The 18,899-nt window shown below is 38.4% G+C and overlaps 1 protein-coding gene across 7 annotated transcripts in view; it reads right to left on the bottom strand.

Moving 5' to 3' along the window:
* enox2 (ecto-NOX disulfide-thiol exchanger 2) overlaps window positions 1–18,899 on the bottom strand; it is a 174,502-nt gene that overhangs the window by 57,632 nt on the left and 97,971 nt on the right. For all 7 annotated transcript variants that reach the window (XM_089021824.1, XM_089021850.1, XM_089021814.1 and 4 more), the window contains one exon: window positions 12,379–12,510. In XM_089021824.1, coding sequence (XP_088877950.1) covers window positions 12,379–12,510 — 132 coding nt within the window. The remainder of the gene's footprint in view (window positions 1–12,378; window positions 12,511–18,899) is intronic.

Here is an 18,899-nt window from a genome sequence, read left to right as displayed (position 1 = left end):
ATTGACACTTGAATTCCAAGACCCACGGAATATTGAGTTTTAGGACTATATAAACATCCAATACAGTGTTATAAACCTTAGACTCTCTTCTTTCATCAGAAAAAAAGAGTTAATTTATATGGGTCGGGAGTTATATGAGCTTGAAATGAGGGCGGCTGTCCAAAATACAATGCAATATGTACATATTGGTTTATATAGTTAGTGCTAACAACAGCTGAAGCCGGAACATAGCACTAACATGGAAAAAAGAGAAATGCTACCCACTTGTGGAAAACAATAAACATGGCCAGAGGCCATGCACATTGCTTTATCGGTACCCAAGCATGAAACAACAAAACCCCAAAAATAATTGGGAATGGCGCTTTACGTCATATTTTCAATTCCCGAATAAATTCGTGAATGGCAGTCAATGAGTTAAAATTATGTTGGCTGACTGAAAAGTACTCCAAAATACACCGAACAGAACACTTCCCTTAAAGGACAACCGACGTCTCCGGACAGGTTGTGTCCATAATTTGTAAAATGGCTTCAAATGACTTATACTGAATGTATTTTACAAAGATGCCACCGCATATAGCTATATTTTACGTTTTAAGACTCGCGCGGAATATTCCAGAAGTCTTGTTTTTGAGTTGGTGACGAGTCCTCATGTTACGTCACTGAAGGAACGCCCCTAACCGAAAAAAGGACACATTGTAGCAGTCCTTCCATCACGTTAATGGATTTTGCTGGACTTGTTTGGTATGAAAACTTCATGTTGCACCAAAAAGAGACAGAAGAGGGTGACAAAGCTCCGTGTAAGGAATTAATCAGCCTGTGGAAAGCTCCACGGAGCTTTGTTGCCATTTTCTGCCTCTTTTCTGGGACGCTACATTGCAGTCCAGATGCCTCAAAATGACACGGAAGGACATCTTTAATCGATTGCAAACATGTATGCTTTCCTCTTCAGAACTATATGAATCATATTCATAACTGGATGAGTAACAAAGAATGCATATTCTCTGAATCTGAAGCCATTGTTTTGATTTTCCAGGAAGGCAAGACGTCTTGGGGTGACACCATGAACAAGGGGGCAGGACCTTCTGAAACTGGCCACTTCCGGGTTCATTTTTTTTGCAGATTTTGGACACTTTAAGTCATTTTTATTGGTGTTTTGCATTTGACTAAAAATATCATACTGCGTGTTTTGGGTATTTTAGATGCTATAAAATGTTTTTCTGATGTCAGTTAGGAAACAAAAAAGTGATGTCGGTTGTCCTTTAATATTGCTATTTCCGTTACGCATTTTCAGAACTCATTAAAGAAGCTTGTCATCTTTACGTTGGTGGACAGACCACAGGGACATTCTAAGGAGGTCTTCCTATGGAACCACAAGAACAAAAAGAAGAAGAAAGAAGATGCCAGGGGTCCACCCACAACAAAATACACATGAGTCTGCTCATCCTTTTAACTTGTCTTATCTTTGCGCTTCAGACTGTGCTTTCTCGCGTTCCCTGCCAACATCATCTTCCTTACGAACGATCGACTGTCTTTCATCAAGAGTCTGACGATGCGCATCTTTCGACCATTCATTCCTCCACTGACTGGAGGTTTGTTTAACATAAGTACATTGGGAGAAGACCATCAATCACTTGTGAAATATGAAATGATTTGTGTGAGGCTTCTGGCCAGAAGTGTTTCTCGCACCTTTCACTCGTTTTTTTTCTCGTCTGTCCCTGACGTAAATGAACAGGTGGCAGTCGGGAACGGCGCGGGCGCTTTCCGTACAATAATCTGTAATGAGGCGAGATGGCTCTGCCACCTGGACCACCAGTAGGCTTTGTAATATGCATCTCTCAATCACTGACATCATCCCTGCATTTATGTACCAATGCGCCAGCCTTAGTTTTTTTTCCGTGTTCCTGCTCGCAAGCGGCAGCCGAGTCACTCAAAGAAAGTTTTTCCAGCATGTTGATCTTTTCCAAAAGGAAACTAGTTGACCGTTTTCTTACTTTTTTGATCGCATAGCTTTTACTTCAAAATAAAAGAGTGATAAAAAATACTATACTCTACTATACTAAAAATACTATATTTCTACAAAGTGCTATTTTTGGTGACTGATCTGATTTAACTCACTATATGATTCCATAGTAGGCCCTCACCGAAACTGTGTTGTTACCCCCCAAAAAATGTAACCTTTTAGGACTTCCGCTCAGCTGGCATCACAGGCATTTACTCTGTGCATGTGTCTTACTTTTTCTTTGTTATCTTGTATGTGCAGTGCTGGACTCTCAAAGCACTTGGTGTTTTCAATACAGAAAATTATGATGCCACTCATCTCTAGGTCCATTTCCCCAGATGACCACAACCCAATTAATACTCATTTCATGGGTATTTGAAGTCCTGGATAGCAGACAATTTCCTACTGCTCAAACAGGACAACACAGATGTTTTCGTGAATGGGACTGAAACTCAGAGAGAATAAATGATACAGGCCTGTTAGTAAAATGGTGACTCAGATCTAAGACCCATGGAAAGGCGCCGTTCAAAGTCTGGAGCCCTTTTTGTGAACAGGCTACCAGTCAGTGCCGCAGAGGCCTCATCAGCAAGTCATGCCGCAGCCTGATAATGATCCTGATCATTAGACTCAAGTGTGTTGGACGAGGGAGACATCAAAACCAAACCGGATTAAGGCTCTCGAGGACCGGACTAGGGCATTTTGTGTTCATCCTTCCACATACCCAATTCAAATGATGAAGGTCATTATCAGGTAAATCGGAGGGAGGAAATATAAAAAAAAATATTATAAAAGCCCTCAAGGTAGGGACTCCAGATCTGTGAGGCCAGCATTGTCCAGATCTGTGAGGCCAGCATTGTCCCCAAAAGATTCACATTGGACTTTACGTAATATATCATTCCGCGATGATGATAATTTGTGTCGAGGAAATAATTAATTTACCGAACAACTGTCGATCACTGTCCTTCCCCAGCTGATACTGGTCGTAGAGGTGAGAAAAAAAACTGTTATCGTACTTTGGAGTCCTCATCATTTTTGACAATAGATGCACAAATCATTTGACTGAAGTGGATTGAAATGAACTGATTGATGGAAATAACCCAAAAACACACTCCATGAAAGGGAAGGGCTGTCATGAATCTCATTTTCGCATCTCTACGCCCAGCCCCACATTTCTATTTTCCAGCATCCACACGACTGATACGCAAAGTCTTTTCCTCTCCACTCTGTCCGCCTCCGCAATCTGCCTAAACCTCTTGGCACCATCCCAACGCTGCTCCTAGGCAGTCAGCAGAAAGGGACACTGCAGTCCATCCAAGGATGGGAAATGTGCTTACGGCAAAGCAATGACCTCCCAGATAATCCAGGTGAATAACAAAAAACAAAAAAAAAACAACCATTGTGCTCCACACATTCATTGTTCGGAATGGCAGTTGGCTGATGTGTTATGAGGCTTGACATATATTTATACTACAGCAAGAGCGAGTGTGTTTTTATGTGTATCGCACATGGCGGGGAAGGGATGAGGACAAGTAGGTTGCAGAAGACAAAGGAGTAGTTGTTTATTCAAGGAACAATCGTTTATCCCTGGAGCCTGCTTATCTCGTCTCCGCAGTGCATTTGAGCATAAGCATCCGCATCTAAATGAAGCCTGATAAACTTGCAAATATATATTTGTCTAAAAATGAAAATAGTTCACCCAAGGGCAATGGGAGTGTGTGTGTGCAGTAATTTTGTAAAAAACCCACATCTCGAAAACATCAAATAGTTTCTGGAAACGTGAACACTTCAGATAGGTTAATGTTGTCGTATTGCATTTAGTGCCAGATCAGAATCAGAATCAGAATCATCTTTATTGCCAATTACGTAGAACACACAAGGAATTTGTTTCCGGTAGAACACGCTGCACTAGTATCGTCGTCAAAAAAACTGCTAAGTGGCACTATACAGTTCCATTTTGGCTACTGTTGAAGAGTTCAAAGAGTTAATGGCTTGGGGGAAGAAGCTGTTTAAATGATGGTTTGGATATTTAAATGCAGACTTCCCAATACTATGCCTGATGACAATGATTTATGGGATCCCACAGGTGTTCCACAGGGGTCCAATCCGGAACTCTCAATGTTGTCATCATGTCAATATCGCGATTAATTTTAGGGAATTTTTTCCCTCAATTTCCCGGAGGAATTCTGATGAAAATCTGGAATTTCAAGAAAATCCAGAGGACTTTCATTACTGGACTTATAATACTAAACCCTCATATATAATTCAGAATGTCATCAGCCTTTTACAGCCTAAAAACTAAGAATCACAGGTGATTTTACCGTCTTATTCCATCCAACTGATTTGGCGAGACCTATCCACACATTTATCTATAAAGGGTAACACTACAATCTCAGAGGACGTAAAAGAGCTAGAAGACGGCTGAAGTACATCCAAAATGGGACTGCTTGGGTCCTAAAAGACGGAAGATATACTGTACGACCATATTAGTCCTACACTGGTTTTCTGTCATTCAGAGAATACACTGTAAAAGAGCTTAGCTTGTGTATGAGTCTCTCCATGACCTGTCACCAAAGTACATGTATCAATAAACTAAGATATAATAAAAGACCATCAAGATGAAAGGTGTTTCAGAACCCAGGCTGTGTGAAAAAGATTTGCTGGTTGGTAGTCTGCGGTATGCTTTGAAGCTGATTCAGTCACTGGTAGCAGACCTCTGGCTAACAAGCAAAGCAATCCTTAAATGACTCTTGCGTACCAAACGACAAAATAGATGGCCATCTGGTTCTACTTGAAGTTTGGATCTGCTTCAGTGGACACAAGGTGAAAGAAGGGTGAATAATGAGGACTGCTGCTGAAAGAGGATATGTCCTCTTTGTCATGTAAGATGTCATCGATGTTGGAACCAGATGTTGGCTCTCGCTGAACCTATAACCGGTGATGCATACAAACAGTTTGGAAGCTTGCCTTTCTCATGGAATTTTCTCTATCGGTGAACTACTTGTGTCATTATCAAGTAAATTACAATATTGTGTATGGCATTACTATATTCATGATTCGATTGATTCCATTATTATTCAATTCTATTTTAAACGTTGATTTTCAATTTATGACAAGGTCACCTGTTTGCCAGAGTGCTATCTTCCAGTGTTGAGAAATGATAAAGCCATTCTCCAAGGTTTCTGATTACTATGCCAACAATAAAATTCAAAGTGATTGCTTTCACGACATGAGCACTAGTGTGAGTTTGGTCATAAAAAGGTTTGCATGCCATACTTAGATAAAACTTGACTTCAAACATGTATCTTGAACAGGTCTTGGTATAGGCTTGACAATGACAAAGTGAAATTGCAAAGAAGTTACCAAGTAATACAAACAAAAACAACAAGGTATTCCACATCTAAAACGATCTACAACAAGCATACCAGTTTATATTTTCTAAAAAAAAATGCATAAACGCAGAAACCCGATCTATGAGGAGCCACTCGAGGTTATTCTTTAGACTTTCTCTCAAGCACAATTTGTATTCAACCTGCACAAGTGTGTCAAATAAAATCAATTTTCTCAAATGAAATTTTCTGACAAGAATAAAAAAGTTCTACAGTCAGAAGATTGCAGTTACAACAACAATGACGACAAGGCAAACATCAATATGGCTCCTCAACAATTCCATTTTCCTGGACACAATACGACGTAAACACAACATGCATTTTCCATTTTGATCTTGAGTGTTATATTATGCTGTTCCCTTTCAAGAAGACTTCTGCTGCCACTTTTGTTAGTAGATTGTCAGCTTCTCTTTAAAAATTGTCAACCAACTCTCTTTTTCCATTTTGCAAAGTTTTCCTCACTAGATATGCTGACAGGCAGCTTAACATGTAGGGTTTTAAAAAAAGGATCGACTGTCATTACATTTTGAACACAACCGGGAGCAACATTACATATCTTTATGATGACAATTCTACTTCTTTGTGAGGTTTTGACGTTTGAGCATAACATTCGAGTATTTCCATTCACCGCCATAACAGTACTTTCGACGTGTACAAAACATGCATTTAAAGCACATTTCTTCTATTCACTACACAATGGAGAAGAAGGGAAAGGCAACTGCGGAGTCACTGTTTCAACATTGTTTTTGGCACAAGTATAGATTACCATCATTACAATGATTATATATTTCTATGTAATTGTATATCAAATACAATTTTCTACTGAAACGAAGGGAAATGTCAAATCTATTCCTGCCACTAAAAATTAATGTTTAATGTGTTTTAATAAGTAAGAATGTCGAAATACAAACAATTTAATGAGAATGTGAAAAAGGCATTATAATTATGTAATTAAGTCTGTGTTGCTGTATTAATGTGCCTTTAAAGGACAACCGACGTCTCCGGACAAGTTGTGTCCATAATTTGTAAAATGGCTTCAAATGACTTCTACTGAGCGTATTTTACAAAGATTCCACAGCATATAGCTATACTTTACGTTTTAAGACTTGCGCTGAATATTCCGGAAGTCTTGTTTTTGAGTTGGTGACGAGTCCGTACGTGAAGTCTCTAAAGGAACGCCCCTGAGCGAAAAAAAAAAGACACATTGTAGCAGTCCTTCCATCACGTCAATGCATTTTGCTGTATTTGTTTGGTCTGAAAACTTCGTGTTGCACCAAAAAAGTCAGAAGAGGGCGACAAAGCTCCGTGTAAGGAATTAATGAGCCTGTGGAAACGGGCTGATTAATTCCTTACACGGAGCTCTGCCGCCATCTTCTGCATTTTCTGTGACGACCCAGAAAACCTTCTTTAATCGATTGCAAACATGAATGCTTTCCTCTTCAGAACTATTTGAATCATATTCATAACTGGATGTGTAACAAGACAGCATATTCTCTGAATCTGAAGCCATTGTTTAGATTCTCGAGCAATGAAAGACGTCTTGGCGTGACGTCACGAACTGGGGGCGGGACTTTCTGAAAATGCCCAATTCGCAGCTCAATTTTTTGCAGATTTTGGACACTTTTAGTCATTTTTATTGGTGTTTTGCATTTGAATAAAAATATCATACTGCGTGTTTAGGGTATTTTAGATGCTATAAAACGTTTTTCTGATGTCAGTTAAAAAACAAAAAAGTGACGTCGGTTGTCCTTTAAACGTACATTCCATACAAAATATAGTACTGAATCTACTTACGAACAAATTCACTTTATGAACGATCGTTCGGAACATATCTCGTTGGTAAGTTGGGGAGCGTCTGTATATAATAATTCAGAAACACATTCACTTCAACAGGAAATAACAATCAACATGGGCGACAATCTGAAATCAGAAATGACGTGCTGAAATTTCTCATGAAATGTAACATTTCCAAAGACTGGAAGGCTTTTTAGCTGAGTTGGAGCTTAAGGAGTAAGAAACAGTGGCAGGTGGCAAGGGGGAATATATGCATGGATGTGTGAATGTGTGGGGGCAGGGGGGGGCGGTTAGTGTCACTGTAATGCAGAATTATCCTGTGCACCTTTGGCAGGTGACTGAGTGGGTGTTTGTTTTGTTAAATATGAATGCCTGCACCTCCTCGGTGATGGAGTCCAGAGATGATGTGGCCTCGTCATACAGGAGAATGGGCGGATTCTTCAGTATTGCAGTAAAATGCCCAATTCGCAGCTCAATTTTTTTGCAGATTTTGGACACTTTTAGTCATTTTTATTGGTGTTTTGCATTTGACTAAAAATATCATACTGCGTGTTTTGGGTATTTTAGATGCTATAAAAGTTTTTCTGGTGTCAGTTAAAAATCAAAAAAAGTGATGTCGGTTGTCCTTTAAGGATGCAATTTAGCCACACTGTGGGTGTATGGTATAGACACATATTAAGAAGAGTTTGACTAACGGTTCAGTCAATAGCAGCAACATGTTGCTTCCCATTGCTCACCGTGGCTTACACTGTGATAAAATTGTGCCATTAATACAATTTGTTAGCCTATGCATGGCATTTTGATTTTGTTTGTAAGGGTCCGGCTGAAATGAATGTTCTGATGTAAAGCTAAAGTATGGCATTGTTTTAAATGTATGTGTGCGTTTTGCAGAGGCGAGGTAATCACTGCTACCATAAGGCACTAGCATTCCATATAATTAAAAAAATAGTATCCACCTCTATTTTTTTCTACACTTGTTTCTTGCCTGCTTCAGACACACAGTGCTGCTTTTGATGTGATTGTTGTGTCACGTTGGAGGTTATTACAAAGCTGGAAATTGGTTTGTGTACATTTATCGATTGAGGACCCTTTTGCTACACATGGATCAACGTTTGGGAAAAAAAATGCACAACTTAATCATTCCTAACAATGTTAATTAAGAAAAAAACAGCAAAACAACTTTTACACACATTTATATCACCGTCATAATCGTGACATGGAAGAACAACATTTACTGAGCTGTATCTCATCCATTGCTGCCGCTGGCCTGACTCCAGTCTCCTCCTCTACCCAAACACTTCAGTCATGAAAACATGTGCTCTAAACCTCCTCACAGACACAAATGCTGGCAGCCCCATCCGCAGGAATAAAACTGTCATCATTGCTTGCTTTGTAAAAGCTGAAGTGTATTGGAGGCTTTGCCCAAGGTGGTCTGTTTATTCAGCTGTCTGAACCGGACACAAGCGCTTTGGCTAGAGGCAACGTTAAGAAGAACTAGAGAAAATAAAATAAAATAAAATAAATCCAAGGCTCACAGCAGATGGAATTGAAAGCAGTCGGGCGTCCTGTAATGAATGAGAAAAGCAACTTGAAAGGCGTGTAGACATGAAAGAAGCAAACAAAAGATATACTTTAAAGAGAGAAAATGGAAAAGAATAGTGAATTGTCTCGCGGGTGTTTTGAGGTGAAAGGAAAAGATGATGTTCAGTCATGGAGAATCGATAGGCAATCCACCTGGATTAGTTCAAAGTCACAACAATGGCTCGGGATTGCGTGTGTGTGTGTGTGCGTGTGTGTGTGTGTGTGTGTGTGTGTGTGTGTGTGGTTTGAAATGTGGTTGAGAAAATGTCTATTGTCAATGTATGCACACAGAAGCGTGCCGACAGCAAGTATGGGATCCAATATACAGAACATTAAGTAGTATCATCAATCTTTTCTCAATTATATTTTCATCCTGGGGATCAATACTAGAAAAAAAACATTATTGCTTGTAATATACAGTAAATGATTGATTACAAGCTGTGATTTGTGTGTAAATTTGTCTTTTGCTTCAATAATGAGGAAGTAGCATTTTGTGTTTAGAGTGCAGAATCGTTGTTCAAGATTACAATTTAATTAAAATGGACCCCATATATAGTTGCAAAATATTATATTACTGTGTGAAACACAGGGAAACATCAAGTGGTCTTTATTATTTGTCTTGCAAGAAAGAGATCTACTGTGGAACTGTCGCAGCTTGGAATTGAAGCGGACAATTTATTTTTGTCAATGGATGTGACAGCTTTGTGTTTGCTTTCAAAATTTAACTCATAGCAGACATGCACATTTCACCATGACATCTTTGATCTTCTCCTCTTTCATCTAGAACTTCTTCATGCAACAAAGAGGGTGCAGAAAGTGCTCACAATTGAATTACTGTCCGTGTCCTTTGTGTTGTGTCACATTATTTGTTTTTTGTTTTGTTTGGATTTCAACATGGCGCTGCGAGAGTGGCTGCAGAAAGAGCAGATCCTGTATTTGTTTTTTCTACTTCTTCCTTTCCTTTGCTGTTACTGTTATCACTTTGCTGCTGTGAAATGTAAATTAATCCACTGCGTGAATAATAAAGGCTAACCCAATTCAATCCAATCCAATTCAAATACAGGCAAGGTGCAGAATATTCGATTAGAGCTTGATGTGCACATCCACCATGGCGGTCCGACAGTTTGCATACACGCTGCTGGACATGATGCCCAATTCACATTTTTTGTTAAATCCATTAATTACAAATCAACTTTGTTCTAAAATTTTAACTGAAGGTATCAGTGATGTGATACGTATGTACACAAAATATGACGTCAAGTACGATGACACAAAGCAATGTTGAGGAAAGTCAATATGATACAAAATGGAGGTGCTCAACCGTTTAAAGCCATGCACACTCAATTTTACAAACACTATGGTACAACGTGAGAATTGTCATCCTACGTGGATAGAATTAGCATGTGTTTAATAATGTGAACTCTATTGCTATGTGCCTATTTTGGTACAATACTCAAATTTTAAAATATTTGACAGCTGCAGCAGCTTACCATACAAATATTTAATTGCAGCCAATAATACGTACAAGCTTGGCCAAAACAAACATGCGGATCAAACCTCTATAGATGGAGGACACTGATTTGCTGTGGTGACCCCTTGATGGGAAAAGCCGAAAGGAAAAGAAGAATAATACTGAAACTAATGAGCCACATTTTGCCTCACCAAATACAAATCTTGCTCTGGTATATTTTAATCTACATCATGATAAAAAGGTTGAAATACATGTCGTTGTATGTTCTGAATAGCCACAATTGGCCCAGAATCGGTTGACATGAATGGAGATCTTTCTGAGACGCCACAGTAAAACATTGATTTGTTTTCGTATGTGCGCAGAATGTTCAGCGGGTAAAACATCCATCACTGCTCCTGTTTCATCCAATTTGTGTCTTCTTGACTCACCGTACAAAGCCGTGTGAATGGTTCCCAGAATAGGACAGCTAATTTTGCCTGATTAGCGCTCTTGTCTGGATTGTGTGGGTGTGAACATAATGTGCTCGCACTCAAGCATAATTATGCCTTTCTGAATTGTGACGTGTGGATGCGACAAGTTGGATTTACAAGAAACGCACCGTTGAATCCATTCTTCAAAAGACAAAGTTAAACACGACAGGAAACCCATAACCGTGCCTGGTGTCCCAAAAAAATAGTGCTGGTCATTACTCTACTAATTGGTCCACTTCATTCAGTTTTGCAGGCTTATTCACATCATTATGTCATTTTGAGTGACCGCAAATGTCATTCGAAACAGGTTCCATCTTATCCACACACACACAAAATGCCTTGAAATTGAGACATCTACATCTGTAAGTGGGAGTTGACATGCACTTTAGAGCTGGGTGGCTTAGCCTTGAATTCAATCAGTCACTGCGAGACGATGTGCAAAAAAATGTGTCATTTTCACTCAAATTGCAGGACCCACAGAATATTGATTCTTAGGACTACATAAACACTCAATGCAGCGTAAGAAACCTTAGACTTCCTTCTTTCATCAGAAAAAATAGTTAAGTCCTAAGTCATATGGACCTGGAGTTATTTGAGCTTGAAAAGGGGGCGGCTGTCCAAAAGCGAAATGCTGCCCCCTCGTGGGTGCGAAAAACATTGTCAGAAGTCTGACCGAAGCTTCAAACGCACCCCCTGCAAGAAAAACCAAAACCCGAACAAATTCAGGAATGGCGCTCCACGTCATGCTTTTCAATTCCAGAATACATTGGCATTGAATAGGTTAAAATTAATGTTGTTATTCCATTAGCCTAGGTTGAAATTAATGTTGTTATTCCATTAGCCTAGGTTCAAGATCACATATGTCCGCAAATAGTTAACGCTTAATAACATTTTTTTCATCTTGTTGCAAAAAGAAATTTTGAGCATGTTCAAAATTTCCTTGGGACATGTAAAACTCTCCGTTAAACCTGTCAATATCTGTTGTTGCTCACTGTTGTTAGCTTCTGGAGCTAGCAGCCATATGCTTGATCAAACGGTAACGTTTAGAGGCATGGTGTGCTTAAAGAATTAAAGGCATACTTATCTAAAACGCGATTGCCCTAAACGGTAAAAGCAAAACTGGCTGCCATGGGTGATTTCGTAATAGGTTATGCAGTTTATTTAACATTCTCACCATGACCGATGGAACCACACAGGAAATGAAATCAATCCACTCCCAAAGATAAAATATGAAAGTGCTCTGACCTCAAGAGCAACTCAAGGAAGAGCCTTTTACACAAGACTGTTAAAAAAAGGTAGATGTTCACAAACGCACAACAAACAAGACAACCGACTGGACTCATTTTTAAGGCTGGATTTTCTTCTTTGGAGTCTCCTAATCCATTTTTAAATACTCTTTGGTGCTTTATCTTCAATGGAAAATAGCCATGGGGACAAGTCAATTAAAAATAATTGCAACTTCGATGACGGGCAACGGAGCAGCTCAGGCAAAGCTCTCCATTAAAAGAAAGACATAAGCTTATTTAACTGACAAATGCCAACAAATAGCACAATTCAGGAATCCTTAAAAAAAAATTAAAAATGAAGCCCTATTTCAAAATACAAAAACGTGTTGGGTAAAGGTGTGCGTTCCACCTAAGGCGTTTCTATTGTATTTATGCAGTTGTGTTGTGGTACCTGGCAGGATGGGCTGTCCGGTGATCCCTATTGGAGGCATTCCCAGGTTGTTCATGGCGGTGGCCCACGCATTGGGGTCTGACATGGGCATCGATATGGAGTTGGATTCCATGGTCATGTTATGAATCCCCTCTGAGCAGAGACACAAACACAACAGGTCAGTGTGAGAGGAGAACACGTCACAACCCTACCAGATGACGCAAATAGAATTGAATTGGAAATCAGATAAAAAATCGAAGCACGGCTGTAGTGTGTAGTGACCATCTTGAGTTTCAAATATATTTAGTGTAACTTGATAATGAGAGAGAAATAATAATTCCTGCCACAACCATTTCTGCAAACCTAAGGGTATACAGCGAATACTGTATATAACACAAGAAAAATGCGCTCAAGCCATGCCTGTGCTTTTCAGTGGATAGTAAAGAAACCCACCACATAAGGTATAGGCTGTGAAAAACATGCATGAATGACACATTTAAACAGAATAAAACTTGGATTTACAATGGTGATACTCTTTGTGTATTTAAAAGTAAAATCAGAAATGTCTAGTTTTTACAATATACAGTGAGACCTCAACTTACAAACTTTTTGTCTTACAAACGTCAAATTTATGAAAATTAAACCTTATAATAAGCACTATTTTCATAATACACACCCACCACGGCTGGCGAAGTGATCTTCGGCGGAAGCACGCGACCAAACAGCACCAGAGGTTAAGTTACCAACAGTCCTTATGGAAGGTGACTCTCCTTCCATAAGCCATCAACGACCATCAAAAAGGTAAATAAAACTTTTACAGCACAGTTTATTTCATTAATTACAGTCCTCATGTAATGCGCCTCTCTTTCCAAACAGCAATTCCCTTTGACCTTCGACCTCCAACGCCATTCCATCAAGCCATAAATGACCATCACAAATGTAAATAAAGTGACTTTATGATACAATGCAGTGTATTTCTTTCATTACAACACAATACTACATTTATTATACATAGAATAAGGTATGTTGTGTGTAGTTTTAAGGCTTATTTAGTTGAAAAGTATATTTTATGGAAACCCGGGAACGGATTATTCCCATTTTAATGGTTTCCTATGGGAAATTTCTTTTTTGAGATACACACTTTTCGCCTTACACACTCTGTCTGGGAACCAATTAAGTTCGTAAATTGAGGTCTCACTGTATTACGTATTATCTGAAAAATGGCAAAGAAAAAACCTTTCTAATTAAGAAAAAAACACATTGTGAGTGCACATTTTTAATTGGGCAACAGAATTATTTTGCCATGAAGTCAATATTATGTATATTTCTATATAATATTATGTATAATTCTATTTTTAACTGGGAAAAAATATTTTTTTTTCTTCAAAATGTGAATGTGTAATCCCAAATCTGCATTGGGCCATGAGACTATTTCACGTTGAAAAGGCTATATTGGCCAAAAACATATTTAACTGTGGTGACAACCGACACTTATTTTTGTGTTGATAAGTGTTGAGAAATGGGAAAAGCTCTGACTTGTTCTAAACTGCGGTCTCCATGTCAATATCATAAGGACCAGAATAAGTCTGCCCTGAGGACGTAGCTCAACTTCCAATGTCTGACAGGCTGTTGGACACGAGTAAATATTTTGAGACCCACTCAAAAAGCTAGTAGTGTAGTGCACTTCATTTTGCCTCAGGACATTAGTCGTTACACATCAATTCAACAAAATTGTAGACTCGATTTGAATTTCCTTATGTCATCAAAATTGTTGGTACACCTCAGATAAAAGTCAAAAGTCAAAGTCAAAGTCAGCTTTATTGTCAAATATGCTAATATGCATTACATACAGCACAGATAATAAATAAAAATGGTAATAAATGAAAATGTTTTGAAAATCAACAAAATAGTTATTGCCTTTTAATGGTGGTTCAACAGAAATATATATTTTTTAAAACAAACTCATGAAACAAACCTAGTCAAAACTGATGATGGTTCTAGAAAAGGGACATACCCTCTAATTAATAACAGCTGCTTCTTCAAAATCGAATCACTTTATTGGCCTATTTTAATGGTAAGAAGAAATGATGGTGAAGTTTGGTGAAATGGCGGGAATACACAAAACGTGGACCAGAGGAAGCAATGGAGACTTATCTTTTTAGATTCAAAATGAAAATTACGAACAAAAACCTTAAATGTCTGGGCTTTAAGATCGTCACATTGCAGCTCGACATTCCTGTGACTACAGTTGCACATGTTCAGAAAGTCCAGTTTTGTCCATCAACCGACACACCAACCAACCAACCAACAAATCAACCGAGCAATTAATCAATCAATCAATCAATTATCCAAATGGTCGATCATTCAAACAATCCATCGACCAACCAATAAACCAAATGGTCGATCATTCAAACAATCAATTGACCAATCATTTGATTTATCAATCAAAGAAACAATCAATCGAACAATCAATCAAACAATCGAATCAATCAACGAACCAACAAATCAACCGAGCAATCAAACAATCAATGGATCAATCAATCAAAGCAATCAATCAACCAACCAACCAACCAATAAGCTGAATGGATCATTCAAACAATCATTCGACCAATCATTTGATCGGTCAATTAAAAAAATAATCAATCAATTAACCAAATGTGCGATCATTCAAACAATCCATCGACCAACCAATAAACCAAATGGTCGATCATTCAAACAATCAATTGACCAATCATTTGATTGATCAATCAAACAAACAATCAATCAATCAACCAACCAACCAACAAATCAACCGAGTAAATCAATCAACCAACCAATAAACGGAATGGTCGATCATTCAATTAGTCAATCAACCAATAATTTGGTCGATCAATTTAACAATCAATCGATCAATCAATCAAACAATCAAAGCAATCAATCAACCAACCAACCAACCAATAAGCCGAATGATCGATCATTCAAATAATTGATTGACCAATCATTTGATCAATCATTTGATCAATCAATCAATCAATCATTTGATCAATCAATCAATCAATCAATCGAATGGTTGATCATTCATACAATTAATCAACCAATCATTTGATCGATCAACCAAACAAATGATTACTCGATCAATCAAATCAATCAATCAACCAATAAACTGAATCGTCGATCATTCAAACAATAAATCGACCAACCAACAAATCAACCGAGTAAATCAATCAACCAACCAATAAACGGAATGGTCGATCATTCAATTAGTCAATCGACCAATAATTTGGTCGATCAATCTAACAATCAATCGATCAATCAATCAAACAATCAAAGCAATCAATCAACCAACCAACCAATAAGCCGAATGGTCGATCATTCAAATAATTGATTGACCAATCATTTGATCAATCAATCAATCAATCAATCAATCAATCAATCAATCAATCGAATGGTCGATCATTCATAAAATTAATCAACCAATCATTTGATCGATCAACCAAACAAATGATTACTCGATCAATCAAATCAATCAATCAACCAATAAACTGAATCGTCGATCATTCAAACAATAAATCGACCAACCAACAAATCAACCGAGTAAATCAATCAACCAACCAATAAACGGAATGGTCGATCATTCAATTAGTCAATCGACCAATAATTTGGTCGATCAATCTAACAATCAATCGATCAATCAATCAAACAATCAAAGCAATCAATCAACCAACCAACCAATAAGCCGAATAGTCGATCATTCAAATAATTGATTGACCAATCATTTGATCAATCAATCAATCAATCAATCAATCAATCAATCAATCAATCAATCAATCAATCAATCAATCAATCAATCAATCGAATGGTCGATCATTCATACAATTAATCAAACAATCATTTGATCGATCAACCAACCAAATGATTACTCGATCAATCAAATCAACCAATAAACTGAATCGTCGATCATTCAAACAATAAATCGACCAATCATTTGATCGACCAATCATTTCATCGACTAATCGTTTGATCGAGCCAATCGTTTGATCAACCAATCAATCAATCAATCAATGAACCAAATGGTGAATCATTCAAACAATCAAGCCGCCAATCATTTGATCGATCAATCAAAAAAACAATCAATTGATCAATCAACCAATCAATCAAATAAATAAATATAACACCAATCAACCAATAAATTGAATGGCCGATCAAACAAGTAATCAATCGATCAATCAATAAACGCAACCAATCCATCAATCAAGCTCTCTTACCAAAGTTGTACTGAATTTGTTGTCACGGCATTTCAAATCACATTCTCTTCTGTTAGGAGAGCAGAAGCTATGTGCAGACTGCCAAGTTCCCACCGCATCACTCAGAACACTTTTTATTTCATTCACAGCGGTCAACACACCTTTTATAATTCTCCGGTACCGCAAATGTACATGGACTGGTCTTGCATGCTGTGATAATCTTGGCAGTCAAATTTCACCTGGTGTCAAAGTGCGGTTATTGAGACGCTGGGCACAACGGATGCTCGGAAGCGCAAACAGAAGGAAATCACAAAGGTTTGTCTCAGTAACGCCCCCTGAAACAGCAAACTTGCAATCACATCACACTGAATGAATAAACGTGTGCTCAGCCGGTGATTGCGGTCCATTTCATCACTCGAAAGCACCTTTCACTTTCTCCTCTGCTCGCCCTCAGTCCAACTGATGGAGCCGCGACTCGCCTCAAGATTCAAAGCCGCGTCCAAACACACACCGACATCCAAAGCTGCGTGTGTTCAACAGAGGCAGGATGCTGTGCAAAAAAAACGTTTGTGGACAACGATACTCTCTCCACCTTGAGGAGGAGGATGACGAAGACGACAATTTGGTAGTGGCAGGGACTTCAAGAGGAAGAGGGTGTTGCTGCAAGACTTCCACACTTCACAATCACACAATCAATTGGCTGCACATCAGCGAGGCTGATTACACATGGAATGCTGATGGCTTCTGGACCACTGGGACTCAAGTCCTCTTATCTATTTTCTATCGGGGTTGTAACTTCATAAATTAACCCCATTATTGCTAAAAACTTAAAGGACAACCGACGTCTCCGGACACGTTTTGTCCATAATTTGTAAAATGGCTTCAAATGACTTCTACTGAGCGTATTTTAATAAGATTCCACCGCATATAGCTATATTTTACGTTTTAAGACTCGTGCTGAATATTCCGGAAGTGTTGTTTTTGAGTTGGTGACGAGTCCGTACGTGACGTAATGAAAAGAACACCCCTAACCGAAAAAAAGACACATTGTAGCAGTCCTTCAATCACGTCAATGTATTTTGCTGTACATGTTTGGTCTGAAAACCGTGTTGCACCCAAAAGCCGCCAAAAAGCTCCATATAAGGAATTTATCAGGCTGTGGAAACAGAGGTGACCACAGGAGGTCGCCATTTTGTGCCTCTTTTCTGGTGATCGATTCCCACCCCCCCAATGATGCCTCAAAAAGGCATGGAATAAATTATTTAATTGATTACAAACATGTATGCTTTCCTCTTCAGAACTATTTGAATCATATCCATAACTGGATGTGTAACAAGAAAGCATATTCTCCGAATCTGAAGCCGTTGTTTGGATTCTCCAGCAATGCAAGACGTCTTGGCGTGACGTCACAAACTGGGGGCGGGACTTTCTGAAAATGCCCAATTCGCAGCTCAATTTTTTTGCTGATTTTAGACACTAAGTGATTTTTATTGGTGTTTTGAATTTGAATAAAAATATCATACTGTGTGTTTTGGGCATTTTAGATGCTATAAAACGTTTTTCTGATGTCAGTTAGGAAACAAAAAAGTGACGTTGGTTGTCCTTTAAGGCAAGACTTAACTGGGCAGAACCTAGACTGCCCGTGAAGCCAACTGACAGCTCACCTACACCTTACTCATAAAAGGTTATAAGATACAGTAAAGTCTCGTTATATCGATATCGGATATATCGATAGTCCCGGTTATATCGATACTATTTCTATGCACGCACGGAGAAAATTACATGCAAACAGAGTCGGATATATCGATAGTCCCGGTTATATCGATATTTTTTCGGACTCCCTTGAATATCGATATAACGAGACTTTACTGTAATTGCATTTTGAACATAATTTCAGGATGAGCTGAAAATCATTGCCCCCATTAACTGTGAACTTAATATGATCTGCCTCATACTTTGGAATGTTCAGTCATTCAATGATTCATTATTTTTGCAAAACCCGCTGTTGCCTAAAGAAAATAAAAAATCCCCATTGATTTTTACATAAATGTTCCACCTTAAGGGCAGGCCGGCAGGCCAATTAATTAGTTGAGATGAAAGATGGAGAGTACAATATAAAACGAAAAACAACTTAAATAGATGCTGGATGCAGTCATAGTCATTGTTTCATGACCCAAGAAAAATAAAAGTTAAACAAGTGACCTCAAATCCATTCCAAAAGTCCATCAAGGAACAAAATCTTTGCAGGGGAAACCAAGCAGCGTTCAACTAGATCTTCAATGATGACTTTGACCGAAGTCAAGTCAACACCATGACTTA

Source organism: Hippocampus bargibanti, linkage group LG02 (assembly GCF_051943395.1).
Source record: "Hippocampus bargibanti isolate YZ-2025 linkage group LG02, ASM5194339v1, whole genome shotgun sequence".
Classification (NCBI taxonomy): domain Eukaryota; kingdom Metazoa; phylum Chordata; class Actinopteri; order Syngnathiformes; family Syngnathidae; genus Hippocampus; species Hippocampus bargibanti.
This window is presented reverse-complemented; position numbering and strand designations above follow the sequence as displayed.